Genomic DNA, 19,976 nt, shown 5'->3' on the forward strand with positions numbered 1-19,976 from the left:
TCATACGTTTTAATAACGAGATAAATGCTAGACTTACTGTTCACTGTGCTTTGTTATTAAAAATTTATAAAAAAAAAATTTACAGAATAATTTTCTTACGTATTTCTCTGCATCTGAATGTCAGTGTCATTAGCAATTTAATTTTAAACAGTATTAAGTCCTGAATCGACTTCAAAAAAATAAGCATTTACTTCGTTCCAATATTAAAAGAGAACTTTTTCCCCAAGCAGGCCAATCTGTATTATATTACGTGCAAGTAATGATTATTCTGTTTGCATACGTAATTAATTCTTATCGATTCGTTACTGACGGACGCATTACATGAACAAGTACAAAAACTCGAGAAAAAATAAACCCTGCCATTATCCCAGAAAAAAAATTTTTGCCTCTTTCACTTATCGACATACCGACATATAAAAATAGTATACAATTAATTTTCTTATACAGGATACAATTGTATGAAAGAAGTTATTGTGTAGTAAGCAAAAATCTGTAAAGAATGTGTACAATTATTCAATTTGTACTTCTAAAAAGTATAATCCCTAAAATTGTGATCTAATTATTTTAATTTACTACATATACGTACATAACTTCCTCCACATGTGACATTGTATATGTACATAGTTATATACATCGACGATTATCTAATGCGAGTCTAAATAATGAATCATTATTTACAGAATTATTAATATTAATGGAATTTTGTTAAGTTCTTAGGAATATCATCATCTTCATTATATCATTTTATTTGCTCAAACACTAGTGATCGTCACGTACTATACATAAAAAAAAAAGAAAAAGAAAAGAACGTACATATACCTATGAAAATTTACACTTGATAAAGAAAAATCTTAAACATATCAAATTTCTTTGCATGCTCTATTGTACATTTGTCTTACGTTTAGAATATTTTCAATTAGTTTCTTCATACGTTAAATATTGTTGATATAAACATTTTAAATTTTGTATTATGCATGGGCATCAATATTACAAATAAAATACGACTAATAAAGAATAAGATTTAAAAAAGTTTTAAAGTTTAGCGATAATTATTAAAAAAAACCAATTAATATATGCGTGAAACACGAAATTACAATATATTTTCACGAACGAGCATTGAAATGGATGTTTGTCACATATATTCTACTATTATGAAAAAATATAAGCGTGTCACAAAATTAGGTTGCAACTTATTCTTTAATTTAATAAAAGATTTGAAAGAAGATACTATACATTTATATTTGACATGTGTGTATTCAATATAAAAACTGTAAAATATCCTTATATTTTTTCATAATAGAAATATACATATACTTCTATTTATAACTTTATATATGTACAAAAGATATTTTAACAATTTCAGTTTTACATTTCAATTTTTTGGAATTATTACGTTTTTTTTCATGAGATGCTGTAATGTCTTACAAATTAATATGATTTTTCATTAAATCAATAAATTAAATTAGTTACTTTCCTATTGAATTCCGTTTCATTAATGATTAGGCCATCAACTTAAGCCTTTTTTATTAAATAAAAAATCCTAGAACATTTTTTTTAGAGAGAAAAACTGATTTTTATAATTGTTAATAACCATTATTTTGATTAATAAATATCTAACAATGAACTTTTTTAAATGTGACACATATTTCAGCCATGTGGAGAGAAATTTTTTTTTTTTTTCACACTAATATTAACATTTTCGATATACAAAAATATCAACTATTAATTAAGCTAAAATTATTCCGAAAAAACGAAACGGTCTTGCCAAACTCGCGAGCGATGTGTACTTTTTAAAATTGGATCAAGGACAAGTGCGATAGATTTTATACGTCCCTTGAATCTCTCTCTATCTCGTGCACATTGTTCCCAAGGACCTATCCGGGCTGCTCGATACGCGTAATCCCACGCGCGTATCGTATGTACGACCGGAGTCAGTTCAAAACTCACAGCCTAAAAACATAATTTTTTAATTTCTTCATACGAAAACTTTATTGTATCAATTATTTTGTACGTACGTACACGCAATTAGCATATCGATGGAAAAAATTCACAAAAATAATCTGCACAATTTATACGCGCTTCTGAATAGAGTAAAAATAAAAGACTATAAAAAATAAAAGACAGATAATCTTTGAATACCTTTTTCTTTGTTTGCATTGTCGATTCCTCGCTGTCGGTAAAAACAATCGAACCATCTTGACTGTCCGCATCATCGTCATCTTCCTCGACGGTAAAAGAACTAGCAGAAGTATCCAAAACGTTGGACATATTAGAATCGTCGGAGCTTTCAGAAGGATTAGATCTTTTAGAATTGAAAGTATGAGAGCAGTTCAAAGGTTCCGAACTATACGACGATAGCTGATGATGTTTGAATGGATTTTGCATTTGGCTAATACAATTTTCACAATATTCGTTATTCATATTCTTCTTTCTTAAATAATAATAATCTCTATTGATAAATTCGTTCCATGTTCTGGTGAGACATGTCTTCCGACCGTTCATTGTGGACACTTTATCTTCTCCACTTACGCCCAAAAGGCACGGGGAGTTTCTTTCCATTGTCATGTAAGACATTATTGTGTGTAGTAGAGAATATATCTTACAAGACAAAGACTAACACACATTACTAGAGATTTTAATGTGCAGATTCAAGATGCTGCCGGAAGCAAAGAAATCCTGAATGTATTCAAACTCAAATTTCTATTCTTTCTATATTTCTTCTCGATATTAAACCTGTAACAAAAAAAAAAAAAAATAAAAAATCAGACACTGAATAAAATATACATTTATATACATTTTAATATTACATCAATTTCTTCTTCATAAATTGCAGAATTTTATTTCGTTTTAAAAACTAAAGTTTAAATTCCGATTACTAAATAATTTTACTAATTAAAAATCAATCAAAGACTTTTAAAAAGCATATTATCTGTAAAAATTTAACTAAGGTAAAAAAAAAATCCTTATCTGCAGTCATTAATTACTTGTATCAATACAGATAATTCCACCTAGATTACGGAAATATTACGATATTGCGACAACCTGTCCATTTTTACTAATTAGTAGTATAATTCAATCAATGCTAAAATGTTTAAAAGAATTTTGAAAATAATATCTTGCACTTGCGTGCGTCTAACAAGCCTTGCGGCAACTTTGCACAACATTTGTGCAACATCACACATTCGCTGCCGTGTAAAAATAGTCATTAGCATCAACGGTTTTCCAGGGAAAACACCTTGGCAACCGTTGATCCATCGCGGGAACGTTATCGGAGATGTTTTACGTATATATACATCCCACCGATAACGTATCGGGAATTTCTGCACGAGAATCGATAAACACGGCCAAGAACAGAGAACGAGAGGGGGAGAAACGTGGAAAATGTCGCATGCTTTATGACGCTTACTTGGCGCCACGGCGGGTTTTGTCCCGCAGCGACCGTTCGCTTATTCAGCGCGCATTTTTTTAGCACATGACGAGTTATCAGTCGTCGACTCATTTACATATACATGCATCGACATCGAGCAATGCGCGCGCGCGCGCGCGCGATCCCGTCTCGCGGGCCGCACACGCACGCACGCACACGCTTTTGAACTTACATGGAATAATACTGTCCTCCAAGCAAAAACGATGTAACGACGGCTGCTGTTCGCGGTGACACTGCGAATTAATCACCAAGCGGCAGAAACAGCACAATTCGGTCGGAGCTTCCTTAATCAGATCAACGCCGGTCGTACAGTTGGCCTCAGTCGATGTCGCGTGGGCGAGATTATTTGTCTCAAGCGGGCACATTTTTACACCATGCATGTTGACGATAAATTTCAAGCGGCCATTTTCAACTACGAAATGAGAATGACCGGGACGTGCTGCTCGCAGCTCGATGACGAGACGACGCTGGGAGCGGAGAGCCGCGCATGCGCGAGCGTGGAGCTCTCAAGCGAGTAAAACGAGAAATACTGGGCTCCGCGCGGTTTCCTTTTGATTTTTAACATACCTGCTTGAGGTGCACAATGAAAAGCACCATGTGGCGAGCCTTTTCTTTTGTAGAACGGTCGAGAAGAATTTTTCAATGTCGAAATATACATTTCTATATTCATCAAAGACAAAAAAAAAAAAAAAAGGAAAAGAACGATAATACAAAGAAAAATCTACAATGTCCTAGTGACGCAAGCGATCGATTTCAAGTAGCGCTCGGTTATTTAGTTATTCCGTTCAAAGGTCACCGACGCCGGGAAATGTACAGGCACCGAGAAAACATGTTGTTATCTAACGGCCGTTATCAACCAGTCGCTAATGCTTAAGATCAGGCATAGATGACGACGAGGTGTTGTCATGAAGCTCATCTCGAACGACGAACTATGCCGCGTAATATCGTTAAATACACATACGAATTCTGCGCATTGACTTTCCAGCTTAACGCGGCAATGGTTTTCTTTTCATATTCATTACCTATTTAAAGAAGCTATGCCACATAATCGATTTACTGTGCATATTCCGAGAGCTTTGTTCAAATTGTATGCTCAAGGCTTCCCAGAGAGTACAATGTCTTAGTCTTAAAGACAACTTTTTTTTTTTTTCTTTCGACGTCTTAAATAAAAGAATGTCTTTTAGACGCCCTATGTCCCGAATTTGGACATTGTGCTCTCTGGGTTGCTCTTAGGTTTAAGATTACAGTGTACTGTTATCTGTTCTGTCATGTGAACTGATACGGTCCTATCGCTCGTCTCAAATAGTTAAAAAGCAACCCGAGACGAAGGCTATAATCGCTTCCAAGGGTGATATTCAATTCGATCAAATTCATAAGAAGCGAAATATAATAATAATAATATTTAAACGAATCAATAAAACACATTTCAAAATTGTATTAGAAACAGTAAGATTACCTGTTATTAAGCAGCCTGAAAACCAGGCTAAAGATTAAAGATCCCGGCTTTCTTCCTTAAATCAAATGCACGCGTTCTTCCTCATTTAAATTACCGACTATGTATCTGTTTTTTTTTCTTCTTTTTTTTTCTTTTAAATAAAGTAATAAGAAATCAAAATTTGTATTCCTTTTTTTATCCTCAAGCCCTGTGGACAATACAAAAATATTAGAGAGAATAAAAATAATTATAAAATATTATCCGCTGATCTGACTAATAATTTTTTAATTAACCAGCGTGAGTCATCGAGGTTTCCTATTTAGAAACAATTGGCTGATTCACGTATGCAACGTGTGATGAAATACTTCTCGATGTTGTATTATATATATGTATCACCGTTTTCTTATTCTGTCACAAAGCTCTTTTTTTTCTCTCTTTTTTTTTTTTTTGCCTTTTAAACTGATCTCACGAGCTGGTCAGTCACGAGTAACTTTCCAGCTCCCTCTCTCCCTCTTATCACTATTAATCTCTTACATACACGATTGCTGTCAATGATCGTTTTAATGTTATAACAGCCATTTACCGAATGTATGCGTATCGCCATGTGCAACTCGACGGAACATGAGAAATAATTGCATCAGAAAACACGTGAACGGAAACCGGTAGGGTCTTAAAATCTCACGTGTCGTACATGTGTTGAAATAAACACCGCGATATAATTTTGATTGTCTATAATGACAATGGTATTCGTGGGAAAAAAAAGTTGACTATACCTTCCTAATTTGGCTTGTTAATAAAATTGAAAGGGGAATAGATCGTATAATAATTATTTTTTAAAGAGCTCTCTATTAGAACGTCGCGAAGGCCTAGCTCGGTCAAGGTATGTATGTATTAAAAGATATATATTTTTGTATGCGCCAGAAAAAAAGAAAGAAGCTTTTTGACTCGAGATAAAACGCGAGAGTTTTGTTGTCGGACTTTTAGGATAATTACATCGGTCCTCGATATCAACGTATAGATGGACGCGCTTTTTCAAGTAATGGAAGTAAAGATGCAGAAAGAAAAAGTGGACGGAATTCATGATAAACGTACTTGGGAGAGATAGAGATGCTTTCCGTGTTTAAATAACAGAAAAAATCGCAATGCTTCGAAGTCGAACGGTGATCAGAAATCGTTGCTGCCAGTGGAAGGTGCCGATTCACTGTCTTGGTGTTTTCCTCGCGGTACATACTGTACTAAATTTGAGTGAGATCTAAACAGAACATCATTATTATACATTATTATATTATACACAAAAGCGCTGTGTAATTTTATTAATAGATAATTTTCAAAGGGATTACGTTGGACAGTCAATCACGAGTCTGCAAAATATGAAGATATTTTTGAGTATTGCAATTTGTTTAATAGTATGTCGACATACTCAAAGTCAATACGTTGAAAACGCCGAACTTAACGATACCAAATTATATTACGCTTACGATAAAGATGCTGTTCTTGTCGACACAGATAATTATGGTAAGCAAAAAGAATTGATAATAATTAAAGTGATAATAATCAATTTGATATTACCTCGACGGTGAAATTTTTCTTAAATATTAGACGACGCAGACTCCAATAGAATAGCGGGTGGAAAGTATGCGGATATTGGAGACTTTCCTTACATGGCGCTGCTGTATCATATTCTAGACAACGGAATAATCGCTTCGTTATGCGGCGGCACAATTTTATCCGAAAGATGGGTTCTTACAGCCAGTCATTGTGTATTGGATTCTCCAGTGAGATTTGTGGTAACATTTGGTATCGTTGACAAGTTTGATATTCCTCTTCAAGGTGTGTCGATGATGACGAACGAAGTGTTTGTACACCCGAAAAACGATATAGCATTACTTCACATGCCGCAGGATATTCCCTTTTCCAGTGAGTGCATCCAAGTTCTTTCTTCCTTTGTTCCTTGTCTGATTGACATGTATTAATCAAGTATAACGTTGTTCTGCTTTATTTCAGCCGCTATTAAATCCATAAAACTCGCTTATCACCCTGAAAGTTTTGCCAATGTAAATGCAATTGTGGTCGGTTGGGGAAAAGATCAAATGTTTGGCGGAAGTGTGAGAAAACTTAAGTACGCTACATTGCCGATTTTAAGTAATAACGAATGCAATAAATATTGGTGGAGACTACCTGTTAGTGACGAGCACGTTTGCACGGCCGCAGGATACGGACAAGCCGCTTGTCAGGTAAAATAAAAATAGCTACAAATAATGAAACTACAATTAAACAATAATCAAATATAATTAATAATCTATAATCAAATTTAGCAATGCTACTTTCTAAAAGTAGCTCGTTATCGAGTTGAATAAGTAACTCTACTTAACGGATTATTAATTATTTACTGTTTAATACTAAAATTTTACCTTATATCATTTTTGCATTCCAGTATATTATTTGAGATTTTATTTGTAGGGTGACAGTGGTGGCCCTCTCGTTGTAATGCAAAATGGCCAGCATGTTCAAGTCGGTATCGTGAGTTATGGAGACGGAGCTTGCCCTGGCAATATGCCTGGAGTGTTCATTAGAGTTTCTTCATTTAACGACTGGATTCACCAAGTTATGAAGCTATATTAATGTGTAACTTTAACAATATTAAAATATATATGTATATATATAATTAATTATGTGTCAAATTAAATATATTAAATACAGTTCATTGTTCGTTTATACGATTTGTTAGAATAACCGCTGAAATACAATTTTGATTCCATTATTTTTTTACGACAAAACAAACCAAAGTTTCTTAATTTCTAACTTTCGATGTGCAGTTATTAAGTTCAAAATTATGCTGTAACATGGCATTGTATTTTATTGCAAATATTTTACACTCCATTTCTCCGACAAGTAACGGAAATAAATTTACATATAATGCATCTAATTCTTTTTATATTTAAATCCACCGTAATAACACAAGAGACTATCGAGAGGAAAAATTAATAAATAAAATGCTCACAGATATTGAATACCAATACCAAATTGAAATTGTTGGAGCACGTCACTTCTCACAAATAAAAGTGGCGAAACTAAGTTCAATTCTATGCGGGCACTTCCTAAACTCACCGCAATACCCCCGCCAACTGCACAACGAACGTTTTCCGTGAAAATCTTCATATTTTGATTATACAAATTACCTGAAAATATCGAACATGTTTAAGCGTCACGTAAATTAACTGAAAATTATTTAATAAAATATATAAAGATCATAATAAATTAATATTAAGAAATAAAACGAATAAAAAACGAATAACTCGAAATAATTACATTTTTAATTTATATGTAGCATAATTATATAATCAGAATTGCTTCAAAATAAATTGGGTAATCAATTCTTAGAAAGAAAACTTCTGTATTAATTACAAATGACTTATTAAATTATTGCACTCACCATATGCGAACGTAAAATTAGACAAGTTACCACCATTGATAAAACCGTGCAGCTTGAAATTCTTATCGTTGGGTCTGAACGGGAGTGGCGTGTACGCGTGAAAAGCAGCTGCCCAATACATCTCACCACCCACGGAATTTCCATCATAACGTGGCCCACAGCCTCTTATGTCAAATCCACGTAGATTCAGTGGACCACCCAAGAAGAAATGATCGGCGATACTCATTTTCATATCGTTGCTAATTGCACTCAACAGCCCGGCCTGAAGGCCCAGCTGAAATGTCTGTTTAAAAATAGAAATTAACGATGAGATATATTTTGCGGCACATATAAAAATTGTTAAAACTATTCGCAGTTAAAAATATTTCGCGAGAATCATGTAAAGTACTTACAAGGTACTTGTATGGTGACCAATTAGTTTGTACGGCGAGCTCATTCTTTAAGAATCCTATATCACCACCCAAACCAGCCAATTCTGTTGTTAATTGCATAAGACTCCCGGAAACGGGGAATACAGGTACATCTCTTTTATCTATCGTCCAAATGTATCTTAACGCGGACTTCAAATTCGGGCCGCATTGTTCACGAACGTTAAAAGCCGCTTGTTTCGAGCAACTAATGTTTCTAAATGCAGCTTCATATTGTATATTATGCTTGGAGGTAATCGTTTGATTGAGCTCTAAGTCGAAAAGTAGTCCCGTATCGTTTTGTTTAAAACCAGACCACGGATAATCGTGTGCTGTGATAAACACTTTGCTGGTTAATCTACAAAGCGTTAATTTGATTATTAATATGACTCCCGTAATCCTTGCATTAAGAATTACATGCAAATGTCGATAAACCAACTCACACTGCGTTATATAAGTTTTGTACAAATGGTTTAATAGCCAAAATATTAAAGTTGCTTGAACTCTTGCTGCCGTGAGAATATTCCACTTGAACGCGTTCTGCTCTGCCGAGCAGATTTGGTGCTTTTGCGTTGACGACCAGAGATCCCTCATTGTTTCCCCCAATCATCGTGCTAATACCGCCGACCAGCCGTTTCATTTCACGTACCGTATAAGTCACCTAACAATAACCATAATTCGATAAGTGCTAAGACAAAGAAACGCACCGCAATAAACAATATACAAAAACGATGAACGGTGTTGTTTAAATTTAAAAAATTACTTATTCTTTGTCGAATTAATGTGTAATTATATAGACCCACTTCAACACCATTGGGGGTAGCATCAGGTCCTTTACTGGTGTCGATGAAAACTCTGACGTTTCTAAAGCATTCCAACTCCTGCAGCCTCTCCTTCACTTTATCGGCATATATAATAACATCTTCGAAGTTCCTTGCTTTAAATAAATCTTTTACTTGCGACGTAATTATGTCATCTTTCGTTCGACCAAGCCCATCCACATGTATCTTGTCGACTCGTGCCTAAAAAAAAATATTAATTAATTAATTAATAAAAATAATATCAGTAACCAAAATCCACGAAAGCAACGCGTAATTATTACAACCAAATAACGTTGCCGACGCATACCTGTATTAAATGCATCTGAACATCCTTTTCTTTCCCATGTACATGTGGTTTGCTTTTAAAAAATGGTTCCTAGGAGAAATATAACGCTTTATTATACAAAATAAAGAATATAAAAGTGTAACCAGAGTATCACAAGAACATACTGTTTTACATATAAATTGTAAGCAATAAAATTATTATTATTTACGTTTGACGGGTCATCATATTTATTTGCAGTAGTTTCTTTAGGTAGTTGACCAAAGCCTCGAGGATTATTCGGTTTCTAAAAAAACAATTATTCCATTGTAGCATTTGTTACATCATATCACATTCGCAGTGAGCGCATAAATTACGTAAAATGTGCCGTAATTGCTGTCGACTGGTAAAAATTTTGTAAATCAAATATATTCATTAGCATATTATTAGACTACTCTTTCTAAACGAAATTTTAAGGTTATGCCGTAATATCTAATAATAAATACGTGCCTTAGCGTGAACAATACCCATGATTACATCAACGAATTTCTATCCTTTTTTGTAGGCCGCCGCATTAAAACCTCATGCCAAAATCGGTCGCGACGGCGTTGACGTGTTTGATTAATTATGAGATAAACCTAGAATTTGAAACATCGAATGCCGAAAAAAAGAACATATATCGAACACGAATCGCGCGCCACGACCCACGACACCGTCCTCCTCGCACGAAGTGCTCGGATTGTCAACCCAAAAATAAATTAACTCATTTATTACATTAGAAAATTTTAACCTAGAGAAAATTATTTTTTGCTTATCAAAAAACAAAATCAATCAATTTTAAATTGATTCGTAAGTTCCATCGTTTTATTTATTTATTAAATTTTTTTTTCTTTATTTAAAATATGTAAATGTGGATAGATTATAAATTTAAAATGTATATTTTTATTATGTAACATTAAATTGAAAGGAACAATTAGTTTGTTTCAAGATCTTCGAGAAGTATAATAGAAATATCTGTAAATAATTAATAATATGGTAATAATAAAGCCTTCATAATTACTTAAGCCTGAGATTCTGTCGAAGTTATTTCACGTTTTGATAATCTTTTTTGAGAAAAGTTGTGCCTTTAACATAATATATAGACATAATAGATATAACTTTGCATATTAATTGTCGATCAAACACAGTCTATATAGTTGTTATTCATTGTACATGTTTTTTAACATGGTGCCCAATGATTTATTTCGAATTTAGTACTTATTAAATAATAAATTATAATCAATCAAATAAAATAAAATATAAAACAATGCATTTCCTAACATTTGCAATATGTTAATCAATACAATCGTGTGTAAAATTAATAAATAAAAATTGTAGCGTCCGATACTGACTGAGTCATTATATTGAGATTCCTATTATGCTTGCTTATCACATTCATTGTAATCCATTAATTACACTTTCTTCGAAATCAAATCATTGGGTGCAATAAAGATTTATATACATTGCATATTTCCCTATTTTTACGTAACGTTATAAAAATAACAGCAACTTGTATAGTATTATATCATTTAAAAGTGTCACCAACAATAGTAAAATTGTCTGTGATAAAGTTAATATAGTTCTATAGAGATAACAATAATATATCTATATATCAATGTTTAATAATAATATTTAGAAAAATTCACTCTAAATAGTCGCAATATAGATAAACATCAAAACTTTCAATTATGTGAACACGTTATCTGCCTAGTAAGTTGTATTTTATCATATATGTCGATGAAATTTTCATCCTTGGTATATAATGATATGTAATAAGATTTAATAAGCTTTTACGTTTTATATTGAGAGTTCCGAGTCTTTACTTTATGTTGTTAACTTTTGTTACTTGAGATTATATATTAGGTAATATTTATTTTTGATGTGATTCTCGTAATATTTTTAATATTTTTAATAGCGTTGACAGTTTACTAGGGAACAGCTAAAAAATCGGGTGACCACGAATGATGACCATAGCAGTTAACGTGTTATAAAGTTCATAAAATTTGTAGAGATTCTTATTTGCTAAAAAAAAATATAGCACGAGTTTATATGTCACCTGCTACATGCAGTTAAATATGCTAGAGATAATCAGAACGGTGATTTTTGCATTAAAAATATACTTTCAATGTGTACATGTATATACTTTTAAAAATAATATCCTTTTTTATCAGATCTTCAAAACAAATCTAATATCACGACTAGCGAAAAATCACGATATTGTTAAAATGATTCAAAAAGTTGGTCGTTATTTTCTTCTATTACAGTCTTTTAAATCCAACGATAAGTTTTCTATAAAAATCAACAAAATATTCTTGTACTTTTCAAGCACATAAAGATGTACTAAGGCTTAGAATAGTATAATAATTAAAATTAATGTATTACCTTTCATAAAAACAATTTTTTTTTAATATTAATTTCGTTAATTCTATCTTTTTCAACGACGAACTTTTTGGAACTTTTCAAAAGCTTATGCTTATTCGCGAATCCCACACATTTAACAAACCCTATCTATCAGACTACAGAAGCATTAACACGCGGGGTTGCATTGACGGGAGAGACGGGGCTCCCATGGACTTCCAGGTCGAATTCTGAAGTCGTCAAACAATTTCCCATGACTCGATTCCACCTATCAGCACATTCACTGGCAACCACGTATGTTTTTGCGATTCTTGGCTCTATGTCATTCGTCTCGCACGCTCGTAATGCCTCTTGATGTATAATAATTTCATTAGTAATGTACGCTTCGCGACGTATTCTATTGCGCAATTTACAACTCATATCGGGAATACACCATCGTATGAGAATCATCACGAGCGCTACAATATTCTGAAAAATACATATATTCCGATATACATATAACTATCTTTTAAATGTGTTTAACTAAAATAGATAAATTAAAACAAAATGCATTTTAAATATATTTAATTACATTTGAAAGAAAAATACATACCTCAAAAACGACGATAAAAGCTAATCTGGCTGCTAGTATATGCCAAAATATGATGGTATATTCATATTTATTTAGCGACTCTGGTGGTTCTCTATAATCAGGATAGCGACAAATCGCGACCGGAGTTTTGTCTACCGTCATATTCGGATTAATTCCAACTTGTAGGTCGGTAGTATCAAATTTTGATAAAGAATGATCCAAAAAACCTTCCAATGAATATTTATCAGAAATTGTTATGCGGTAAACTAATCTTGGTATAAAATTTGAAGTAAAAGCTATGATGAATGCCTAGAAAATGGAATTGTTAATTAAATTAAAAAAGATTATTTAACAAAAGGATTAATAACTAATTTTTATGAAATAATCAATTCTTTTTACCTAATAAATCATTTAAAATAAATATATAAGACTTACATTTGTGATAATAGATATTTTGGAAACAGAATCGAGAATGCGATACCATATGCCTATATCCCTGACGCGCTGTCCCACCGGCCTTCTGTACATCGTCAATAATTTTTTTGCATCCAATCTCATTTCAAAAACATTATTCAGTAATGCAAAGAATGGAGCTAATGGAAATGCAGCAACAAATATTGTAACAAATCCATATTGCAGCACTGCAAAGAAAAAAAAATTTGTTTTATTGTGCATTTTCAACTATTCAATTATAATAATTTGTTAAAGAAATTTTTTTACATACCCATTTCTAAATATTCGGGAAAAAGACTTCTAGGTCCCCATTGCACTAATTTATAATCTCTCACCCATTGCAAATATTTTCTAGACGAATATCTTTTATTTGGATCTTCCATCTTTTTTTTCGAGCCAACGTGAACTTTTAAAGTATTCAGCCATTTGTAAAATAGTGGAAAAAGCATTTCCAAGATAGTATTCATGGCTTGTTTTCCGACCATAATAATGCTTAATTGAATGCATAATTCCAAAAGACAACCGCCTGGCCCGCATTCTTCTTGCCGAGAACCCAACAAACGATTATAATTTCCCGGATAGCCGGTAAATTTTCCTTTGAAAAACGCTATATAAAATATAGAGGCGTAATAATTTACGAATTCTAATAAGTATATTTTCAAAGTTAAACTGTCGTCAAATTCAGTTTGGGTACGAAGTAATTCAATCTGAAAACAATTATAAGAATTTTTATTACGAATTCGATATAATTTTTTAATTTTTTATTTCTATATTTAAACTGCATTTGCAGTAAGATTTTTATTTTAAATTTTAATTTGTAATAATCTTTCCAATAAACTTACCTCTGTTAAATATTCTGCTAGCCAAACATAGAGCCAATTGAATAAAATAATGCAACAGAGATTAATGCACGCAGCAGTTGCTGTAGTAATCAATATAGCATAACTTGTCACCATTGGATGTCCAGAAACACTTAACGCAGTTAAAACCGACATTCTGTACAGAACTACCCCAAGTACAGCAGCCATGGCTACAACTATCTGTAAATTTATAAGTATTATTCAAATTGTAAGAAATTATATATATCTTTGAAATAAATATTAATAAATAATATAATTATTGTAAAAATAATTAAACATACCAAGAGTAAAACAACTGAAAAACTAAGTATTGTAGCAGGCAATCTCATTTTCCAGTATGGCACTTTTGGCTCTTCCGTATTTGTCACGATATTGATGGATTTCTTTTTAATATGTGCAAGCCGCGCTAAGTACTGTGGCCTAGGATATTCTTCTTGAGCATCTAAACCAGTCAAATCCCATCTGTGGGTTATTTCAGCAGAATATTTCTTCCACAATTCAAGGAACAGCGTGGCTGTAAAAATAATTACGATATGTTACGATATCATTCAAATATAATTAATTTCGAAAATCAATTATTAATAAATTAGCAAAAGTTTTAGCGTACCCCATAGCGACATAAATATAGAAAAGAACACTGTCGATGGGTTGTCAAATAAATATGTAATTCTCGAGTGTAGACACGTTTCCTTTAGGTCCCAATAATCACAAAAATAGTCGCACAATGGGCACATTTGGATAGTGCCATTGCCATTGCAAATATCTTCGCTTGGTTCGTTGTAATACAAAGTAGCGCAACTATATGCGAAGCATAAGAGACCGACGACGCTGGCTGGAATCAGCATGTGAGTGTAAAATCCGAGCCATGCGAAATACAGCCCGATTTTTACACCAAAATATTCCTTGATGTAATCTAAAGGTTGATAGTGAAGGCACTTTCTCAAACTTGCCCATTCGGTGTACAAAAGATATCGCATCGAGTCTGGAGTGTGCAGATTTCCCTGTAACATATATATATATATATCAAGTGAGTCATTTTGCTTCATGCTTTATAATTTTTGCAAGCCACGATCACAAAAATAAAATTAAATAACTTACATCATGAAGCGGATACGCCGCAATATATGCGTGTTCAGATATTAATCTTTCAATGCCGAATGCAAAATCGTCTTCCTTGGTTTCCATAAATCTAGTTCTATCTAATATAAATTGCACGATACGCGATCGAGTTGCCGAGGTGAAAAAATTCGGTGAATCCAAATCGAATAAATAATCTTTGTCCCTGCTGTACACCGCTGTGAAATTTTGCTTCATCGTCGGAAAAATAGTCGTGTCCACGTAATATTTATTCATAATTCTTCGAAAAAATGAATTAACTTCTTTAATAATAACATTACTGCTCGTCTCGGGCATTTGGCAACCAGGCAGTTCTCTCATTGGCAGTCGGAGTTTTAATATTTCGGCATATCGTCGTAAAACTCCTTTGGGCGCGTGAATTTTTATAAAATGCAAACCGTTTGATTCTACTTGCTCATACTCCAATTGCAGTCCCTCTTTTTCTAGATTTTTCTCAAATATCTAAAAATACAATAAAATGTAATACACATTAAATAAATAACAGACAGTAGCTGAATACATTTTAATTAAATAATTTATACTTACTCTTCTACGTTCGACACTGCGATAAGTCTGTGCGTCTCCGTTATACTCATCCCACACGAGTACAAAGTCAACCGAGCGTACTTCGTCACGAAAATATAAGCTATATGTTGTACCAGAATGCGAAAGCTGGAATATATCGAAATATTACATTCACGTTATATCGTTATTTAAATCTTATTTTAAATTTAAATGTTTTTAAATTAAACAAATCTTTATTTAAATAAGTCTTAATTGCAATTAATAAAAAAATATTATGTCCCATGTTATTGTACTTTGTCTTTTACACACAAATTATAGAACAGAGATTGATTCTTACCAATCTTGTGTCGTGTATATTATTTTTCTCTGTGTAATCTCCATCAATAACTGTATCATTTGTGTCATTATTTGCAGTGGACGACGCGTCAGTATTCGTAGGGTCGAGATTGTCCAACGAAACGGCGCTTTGCATACTGTTCACGCTCATAGTGTCTTCGTACAAAGTGTTGCGTACACTTTGATACAACGTCTGCTGCGAGCCTTGATTCAAGCTGTTTTGCACCGATTGATATACCGTGGATTCGGGCACACTGCTTCCATGTCGTTGCAGGCATGTAAGAGAAACCTCCTCGTCATCTTCTTCCATTGCTCAATAACTTCGTTGATTGTTAAGCCCTACTGCTTGCAAACCAAACAAACCATGTGCGTCATGCAAACTTAAAAGGAAAAGAATCCAGAGCATTGCATATCGAAAAAGCATAATAAAAAAAAAAAAAAAACAATAATCTTCCCATCATTAACCTCTTACATAATATTTTTGCAATAATGTAAAGATAATGAATCAGAATAAACAGTGACATGTAAAATTCTATAATTGAATCCTTCCCACGTTTTTTATTTACCTCACGATGGATGATATTTGTTCTCCAAGCGTGCACATTTTTAATATCGCATGTATATGCACGCGATGTGCGTAGAAATTAAATCAACGGTAAAAGAAATCAGTGTTTTTACTTGCCAAAGCTAACCAAGACGTAACGTGCTTTCGAAAGTTCGAGCTCGCGCCAAGAAATGACAATCCCGATAAGTTCACTATAAGATTCCATTTTCTTTCGAGACTGCGGTCTCAGTGGTCTTGATTTTACTTTCTTTTTCCCCCCCAGCGTTATCATCGCGGATAAATCGGAGCACTCACCTAATATCGTCGTCGAGTCCATTTACTGCACTGCCACGTTTATCTTTGGAAGACTCGGTTTTGATCGAACTGCTCTGTGTGGCTGCGTCGTCGTTGTATAAAAAAAGAAAAAAAAACAGAATAAGAAAGCGAAGGATTTACGAATATTCCGGCAACATAATTCGAATTTCAAAGCAACATGCTACATGCTGTGCGACATACCGAATGATTAGAGTACGTCTCGCGTGGCCGTCTCCATTTACAGATCTCAGCACGACCGGCGATGCGGGCGCAGTTGCGTGCACACGCACACGCTGCTCGCGATTGTTGCAAAGTCATGACTAATAAAACTGGACTTTCGGGTTTACTCATCTCGAGATTACATTGTACTTGTCGTTACGAGAGCCGCATTGTCTTCTTGCAACAAAAAGAAAAATTATTCAAACCACACTTCGTTATAATTATAATAAAAAAGATTCAACAGAAATCCCTTGTTCCTTGTGAGAATTCTGCGTTTTTTTTTTTTTTTTTTTTAATAATATATCTCGATTTTGTTCACCTTACTGTATGTACAAATGAGATAAATTATCTTGTATTAAAATATATAATTACAAAAAGAAAAAAAAGAGATGTTTAAAATCGGAAATAAATTTCCTCAGATTATTATATACTATCGCAGAAATTAATCTACTTGATGACTAGCTTTCGAGCCTGTTTTATATCGCGGTTATCTTGTAAATTGTAAGTTTATTTTAAATCTACGTACAAAGTGACATGTGCCGTTTCTCAGTAACAAGTTTGAATAAACTATAAAGATATGTTAATATTTTATATTACTTGTACAAATGTACACATCGAAGTTTTTATCAACGTGCTTGTTAACACGTTTGCGCAATGTATTTAGTAAAAATACTTATTAGATATGTAGATTACATGAACAGATTCGTTTTAATACAGCTTATTAGTAAATAGACATACTTATATATAGTATATACACGTTATATACAGGAAAAAAGTAACACTTGCCAAATTATCAAACAATAAGTAAATATATTATGCACATTTCTGTATAATTTTTCTATTTAAATATACGAAGATCGATATTACTCTGATCAATTTATTACTCTGAATATTTTACGAGATGAAAGGATTAATTTATTTTAACGAAAGATGAGTATTTTCTGATCATACTTCCTGCATAACTAATGCATTGAGTTCCTCTTCTCCTGGACACAATACTGCATCAATATTATAAAAGGCTGCATGAAGTGTTATCAAAAACCAAGAGACTCCTAAAAAAAAAAAAAAAATAGATATAGATATAATTTTAATGTTATTAAATTATTTTAAAGTTCTTCCACTTACCAAGTACCCAAAAAACAGCTGCATGAGCACCAACTAAGAAAAATATAGGCAGTGAACAAACTCCTACTAAAGAATACACTTGTGCTAGAGTTAATCTATGATTAAGTATCATCAAGTCCTGCTTTGAATGTCGCTGAGACAGCTTATAACATATCCAAAGGGAACCAATCACGGTCAGTAACAACAAAGGTGAAGTAATTCTGGAAAAAAAGAAAAAAAAAAGTTAGAATAAATCATATACAGCTATGTAAAAAGTGTTAAAATGATTAATATAATTATATTTGCATAATTTATAATATAAACATCGAATCAGCAAATTAATAAAAGATGAAATATTTCTTACAAGCAATATATCACTAATCCAATGAATACAAACAGGTAATTGCTCTGAAAATATTCAATATTCTTTACAATGCGTTTGCCCAGTCTGGATATATTAGGTGGTGGTCTAATGTGGTTTGTGTTAAGAAATAATGACCACGGCCGAACATTTGCTTTTCTATGCTCAATCCAGTTGTGGGCCTGAGGGTAGCCTATTTGTTCGAGCGGTAGTTGAGGTAGTTGCAGAAACTCAAATCTGCAGAAAAATCAAATGAGTGAAATAGATTCTTTATAGTTAAATTTTTTATCTGATTATCTAACAAATCAGATTTCGCAAAGTACTGCTTTTCGTGATTAATAATAATCATAATGATTTCATAATCAAATGCAAATAATTAATATCAATCCAATAATTAAGTATCCATGTTGCTATATCAATACACAATATGGTACTCTCTTACAGGTTAAGTTGGGTAAATCAAAAGTAAAGCTAAAAAAACGTGTACATTTATTACCCGTTCGTGAATTTTTGATTTTCTGGCGGACTCTGCATCTCACCCATCGGAACTTCCACGTGTGCCATTATTTCCTAAAACAAATAATTCCTTTTTTTGCTCATAAAAAAATCACTCTTTGCTGTCGAAGATCTGCTTTCTGTTTGCTGTAGCTTGTAACGCTTTTTAATCTAAGTTGATTTCTTATGTTTCGTGTACTTTGATTTTTCGCAAAAAGCTCGTGTACGTATACTTGTAGGTGTCCTTTTACAAGTAGTAGGAAAGCACGAGGAGGACAAGCAAAGACGAGGAGACGCTGCAGTACGAATGGATTTATGATTTGGCCAACGCTTATACCGAGTGGTTCGCAATTATACGTACGAGAAATAGTAGCGCAGTATTCAAAGCCATTTTATAACTTATAAGAATTTAAAATATGACTCTATTTATAATTTTACGCTTATAATATATTATAATATTATAATTAATATTATAAAATTTAATATTTATTATATTAATATTATAATATTATAATTAATATTATAATATTTGTTCTTTAATTAAAAAAAAACGAAAATTTAAATGGCTATTTTTTTTCCAATAAATATATTGCATAAAAACATTTTATTCTACTGCACGCTTTTTTATCGTATTTTTCTTATTTCGTTTCTTTTTTTTTCGTTAGCTTCTCATATTTTCTAAAACAAAAACAAAACATTTAAAACGCGTTTTAAAAGACAGTTTTAAATATCAAAGGTAATAACAAAATAGTTAAAAATATTAATATAAACAAAATTTTACGTTAAAAGGAACTATTGAGAAAAACAATAAAACGCATAGACACGAATAATTTAAATTGTTTTCTTTTTGCAATAAATATTTAAAGTTCTCTTTTCTGACAAAGAACTTTCTTTA

At 32.6% G+C, this 19,976-nt stretch overlaps 4 protein-coding genes across 9 annotated transcripts; 1 reads left to right on the top strand and 3 right to left on the bottom strand.

Moving 5' to 3' along the window:
* Positions 1–6,232: 6,232 nt before the first annotated feature.
* On the top strand, positions 6,233–7,561 carry LOC139112318 (chymotrypsin-2-like). The gene is made up of 4 exons (XM_070673290.1): positions 6,233–6,377; positions 6,462–6,779; positions 6,867–7,096; positions 7,323–7,561. Exons 1-4 carry the CDS (start codon positions 6,233–6,235, stop codon positions 7,482–7,484), a joined length of 855 nt encoding a protein of 284 aa, XP_070529391.1. The 3' UTR covers positions 7,485–7,561.
* A 132-nt stretch (positions 7,562–7,693) lies between these two features.
* On the bottom strand, positions 7,694–10,533 carry LOC139112306 (sorting and assembly machinery component 50 homolog). The gene is made up of 8 exons (XM_070673271.1): positions 10,296–10,533; positions 10,018–10,092; positions 9,831–9,899; positions 9,506–9,724; positions 9,146–9,363; positions 8,688–9,060; positions 8,296–8,578; positions 7,694–8,041 (listed from the first exon to the last, which is right to left on the bottom strand). The coding sequence occupies exons 1-8, from the start codon at positions 10,314–10,316 to the stop codon at positions 7,860–7,862; spliced, it is 1,440 nt and encodes a 479-aa protein (XP_070529372.1). The 5' UTR covers positions 10,317–10,533; the 3' UTR covers positions 7,694–7,859.
* Positions 10,534–10,663: 130 nt separating this feature from the next.
* Positions 10,664–17,251, bottom strand: Subdued (anoctamin 1). Of its 6 annotated transcripts, none has more exons than XM_070673238.1 (12): positions 17,104–17,251; positions 16,903–16,984; positions 16,045–16,385; positions 15,729–15,854; positions 15,165–15,644; positions 14,674–15,067; positions 14,348–14,580; positions 14,049–14,246; positions 13,478–13,913; positions 13,189–13,394; positions 12,775–13,062; positions 10,664–12,650 (listed from the first exon to the last, which is right to left on the bottom strand). In XM_070673238.1, exons 3-12 carry the CDS (start codon positions 16,351–16,353, stop codon positions 12,336–12,338), a joined length of 2,985 nt encoding a protein of 994 aa, XP_070529339.1. In that variant the 5' UTR covers positions 16,354–16,385; positions 16,903–16,984; positions 17,104–17,251; the 3' UTR covers positions 10,664–12,335. The 6 variants fall into 6 exon arrangements, with proteins under 6 accessions (XP_070529339.1, XP_070529341.1, XP_070529342.1 ...); XM_070673240.1 differs by having other exon boundaries at positions 16,045–16,388; XM_070673241.1 differs by lacking the exon at positions 17,104–17,251 and having other exon boundaries at positions 16,045–16,388; positions 16,903–17,089.
* A 486-nt stretch (positions 17,252–17,737) lies between these two features.
* LOC139112324 (prenylated Rab acceptor protein 1-like) lies at positions 17,738–19,446 on the bottom strand. Its single transcript, XM_070673299.1, has 4 exons — positions 19,083–19,446; positions 18,590–18,823; positions 18,247–18,446; positions 17,738–18,173 (listed from the first exon to the last, which is right to left on the bottom strand). Exons 1-4 carry the CDS (start codon positions 19,148–19,150, stop codon positions 18,067–18,069), a joined length of 609 nt encoding a protein of 202 aa, XP_070529400.1. The 5' UTR covers positions 19,151–19,446; the 3' UTR covers positions 17,738–18,066.
* Positions 19,447–19,976: the final 530 nt, after the last annotated feature.

Source organism: Cardiocondyla obscurior, linkage group LG28 (genome assembly GCF_019399895.1).
Source record: "Cardiocondyla obscurior isolate alpha-2009 linkage group LG28, Cobs3.1, whole genome shotgun sequence".
Classification (NCBI taxonomy): domain Eukaryota; kingdom Metazoa; phylum Arthropoda; class Insecta; order Hymenoptera; family Formicidae; genus Cardiocondyla; species Cardiocondyla obscurior.

Bases quoted from the DNA above. Each gene is read 5' to 3' on its own strand.
- LOC139112318 (XM_070673290.1), top strand. From the start codon at position 6,233: ATGAAGATATTTTTGAGTATTGCAATTTGTTTAATAGTATGTCGACAT. The intron at 6,378-6,461 runs GTAAGCAAAAAG...CTTAAATATTAG, and splicing joins TGTCGACACAGATAATTATG to ACGACGCAGACTCCAATAGA. The intron at 7,097-7,322 runs GTAAAATAAAAA...TTTTATTTGTAG, and splicing joins ACGGACAAGCCGCTTGTCAG to GGTGACAGTGGTGGCCCTCT.
- LOC139112306 (XM_070673271.1), bottom strand. From the start codon at position 10,316: ATGGGTATTGTTCACGCTAAG. The intron at 9,900-10,017 runs GTAAATAATAAT...TATTTCTCCTAG, and splicing joins AATATGATGACCCGTCAAAC to GAACCATTTTTTAAAAGCAA. The intron at 9,725-9,830 runs GTATGCGTCGGC...ATTTTTTTTTAG, and splicing joins TTCAGATGCATTTAATACAG to GCACGAGTCGACAAGATACA.
- Subdued (XM_070673238.1), bottom strand. From the start codon at position 16,353: ATGGAAGAAGATGACGAGGAGGTTTCTCTTACATGCCTGCAACGACAT. The intron at 15,855-16,044 runs GTAAGAATCAAT...GATATATTCCAG, and splicing joins ATATACACGACACAAGATTG to CTTTCGCATTCTGGTACAAC. The intron at 15,645-15,728 runs GTAAGTATAAAT...TTGTATTTTTAG, and splicing joins GCAGTGTCGAACGTAGAAGA to ATATTTGAGAAAAATCTAGA.
- LOC139112324 (XM_070673299.1), bottom strand. From the start codon at position 19,150: ATGGCACACGTGGAAGTTCCGATGGGTGAGATGCAGAGTCCGCCAGAA. The intron at 18,447-18,589 runs GTAAGAAATATT...CTTTTTTTCCAG, and splicing joins GGATTAGTGATATATTGCTT to AATTACTTCACCTTTGTTGT. The intron at 18,174-18,246 runs GTAAGTGGAAGA...TTTTTTTTTTAG, and splicing joins AGCTGTTTTTTGGGTACTTG to GAGTCTCTTGGTTTTTGATA.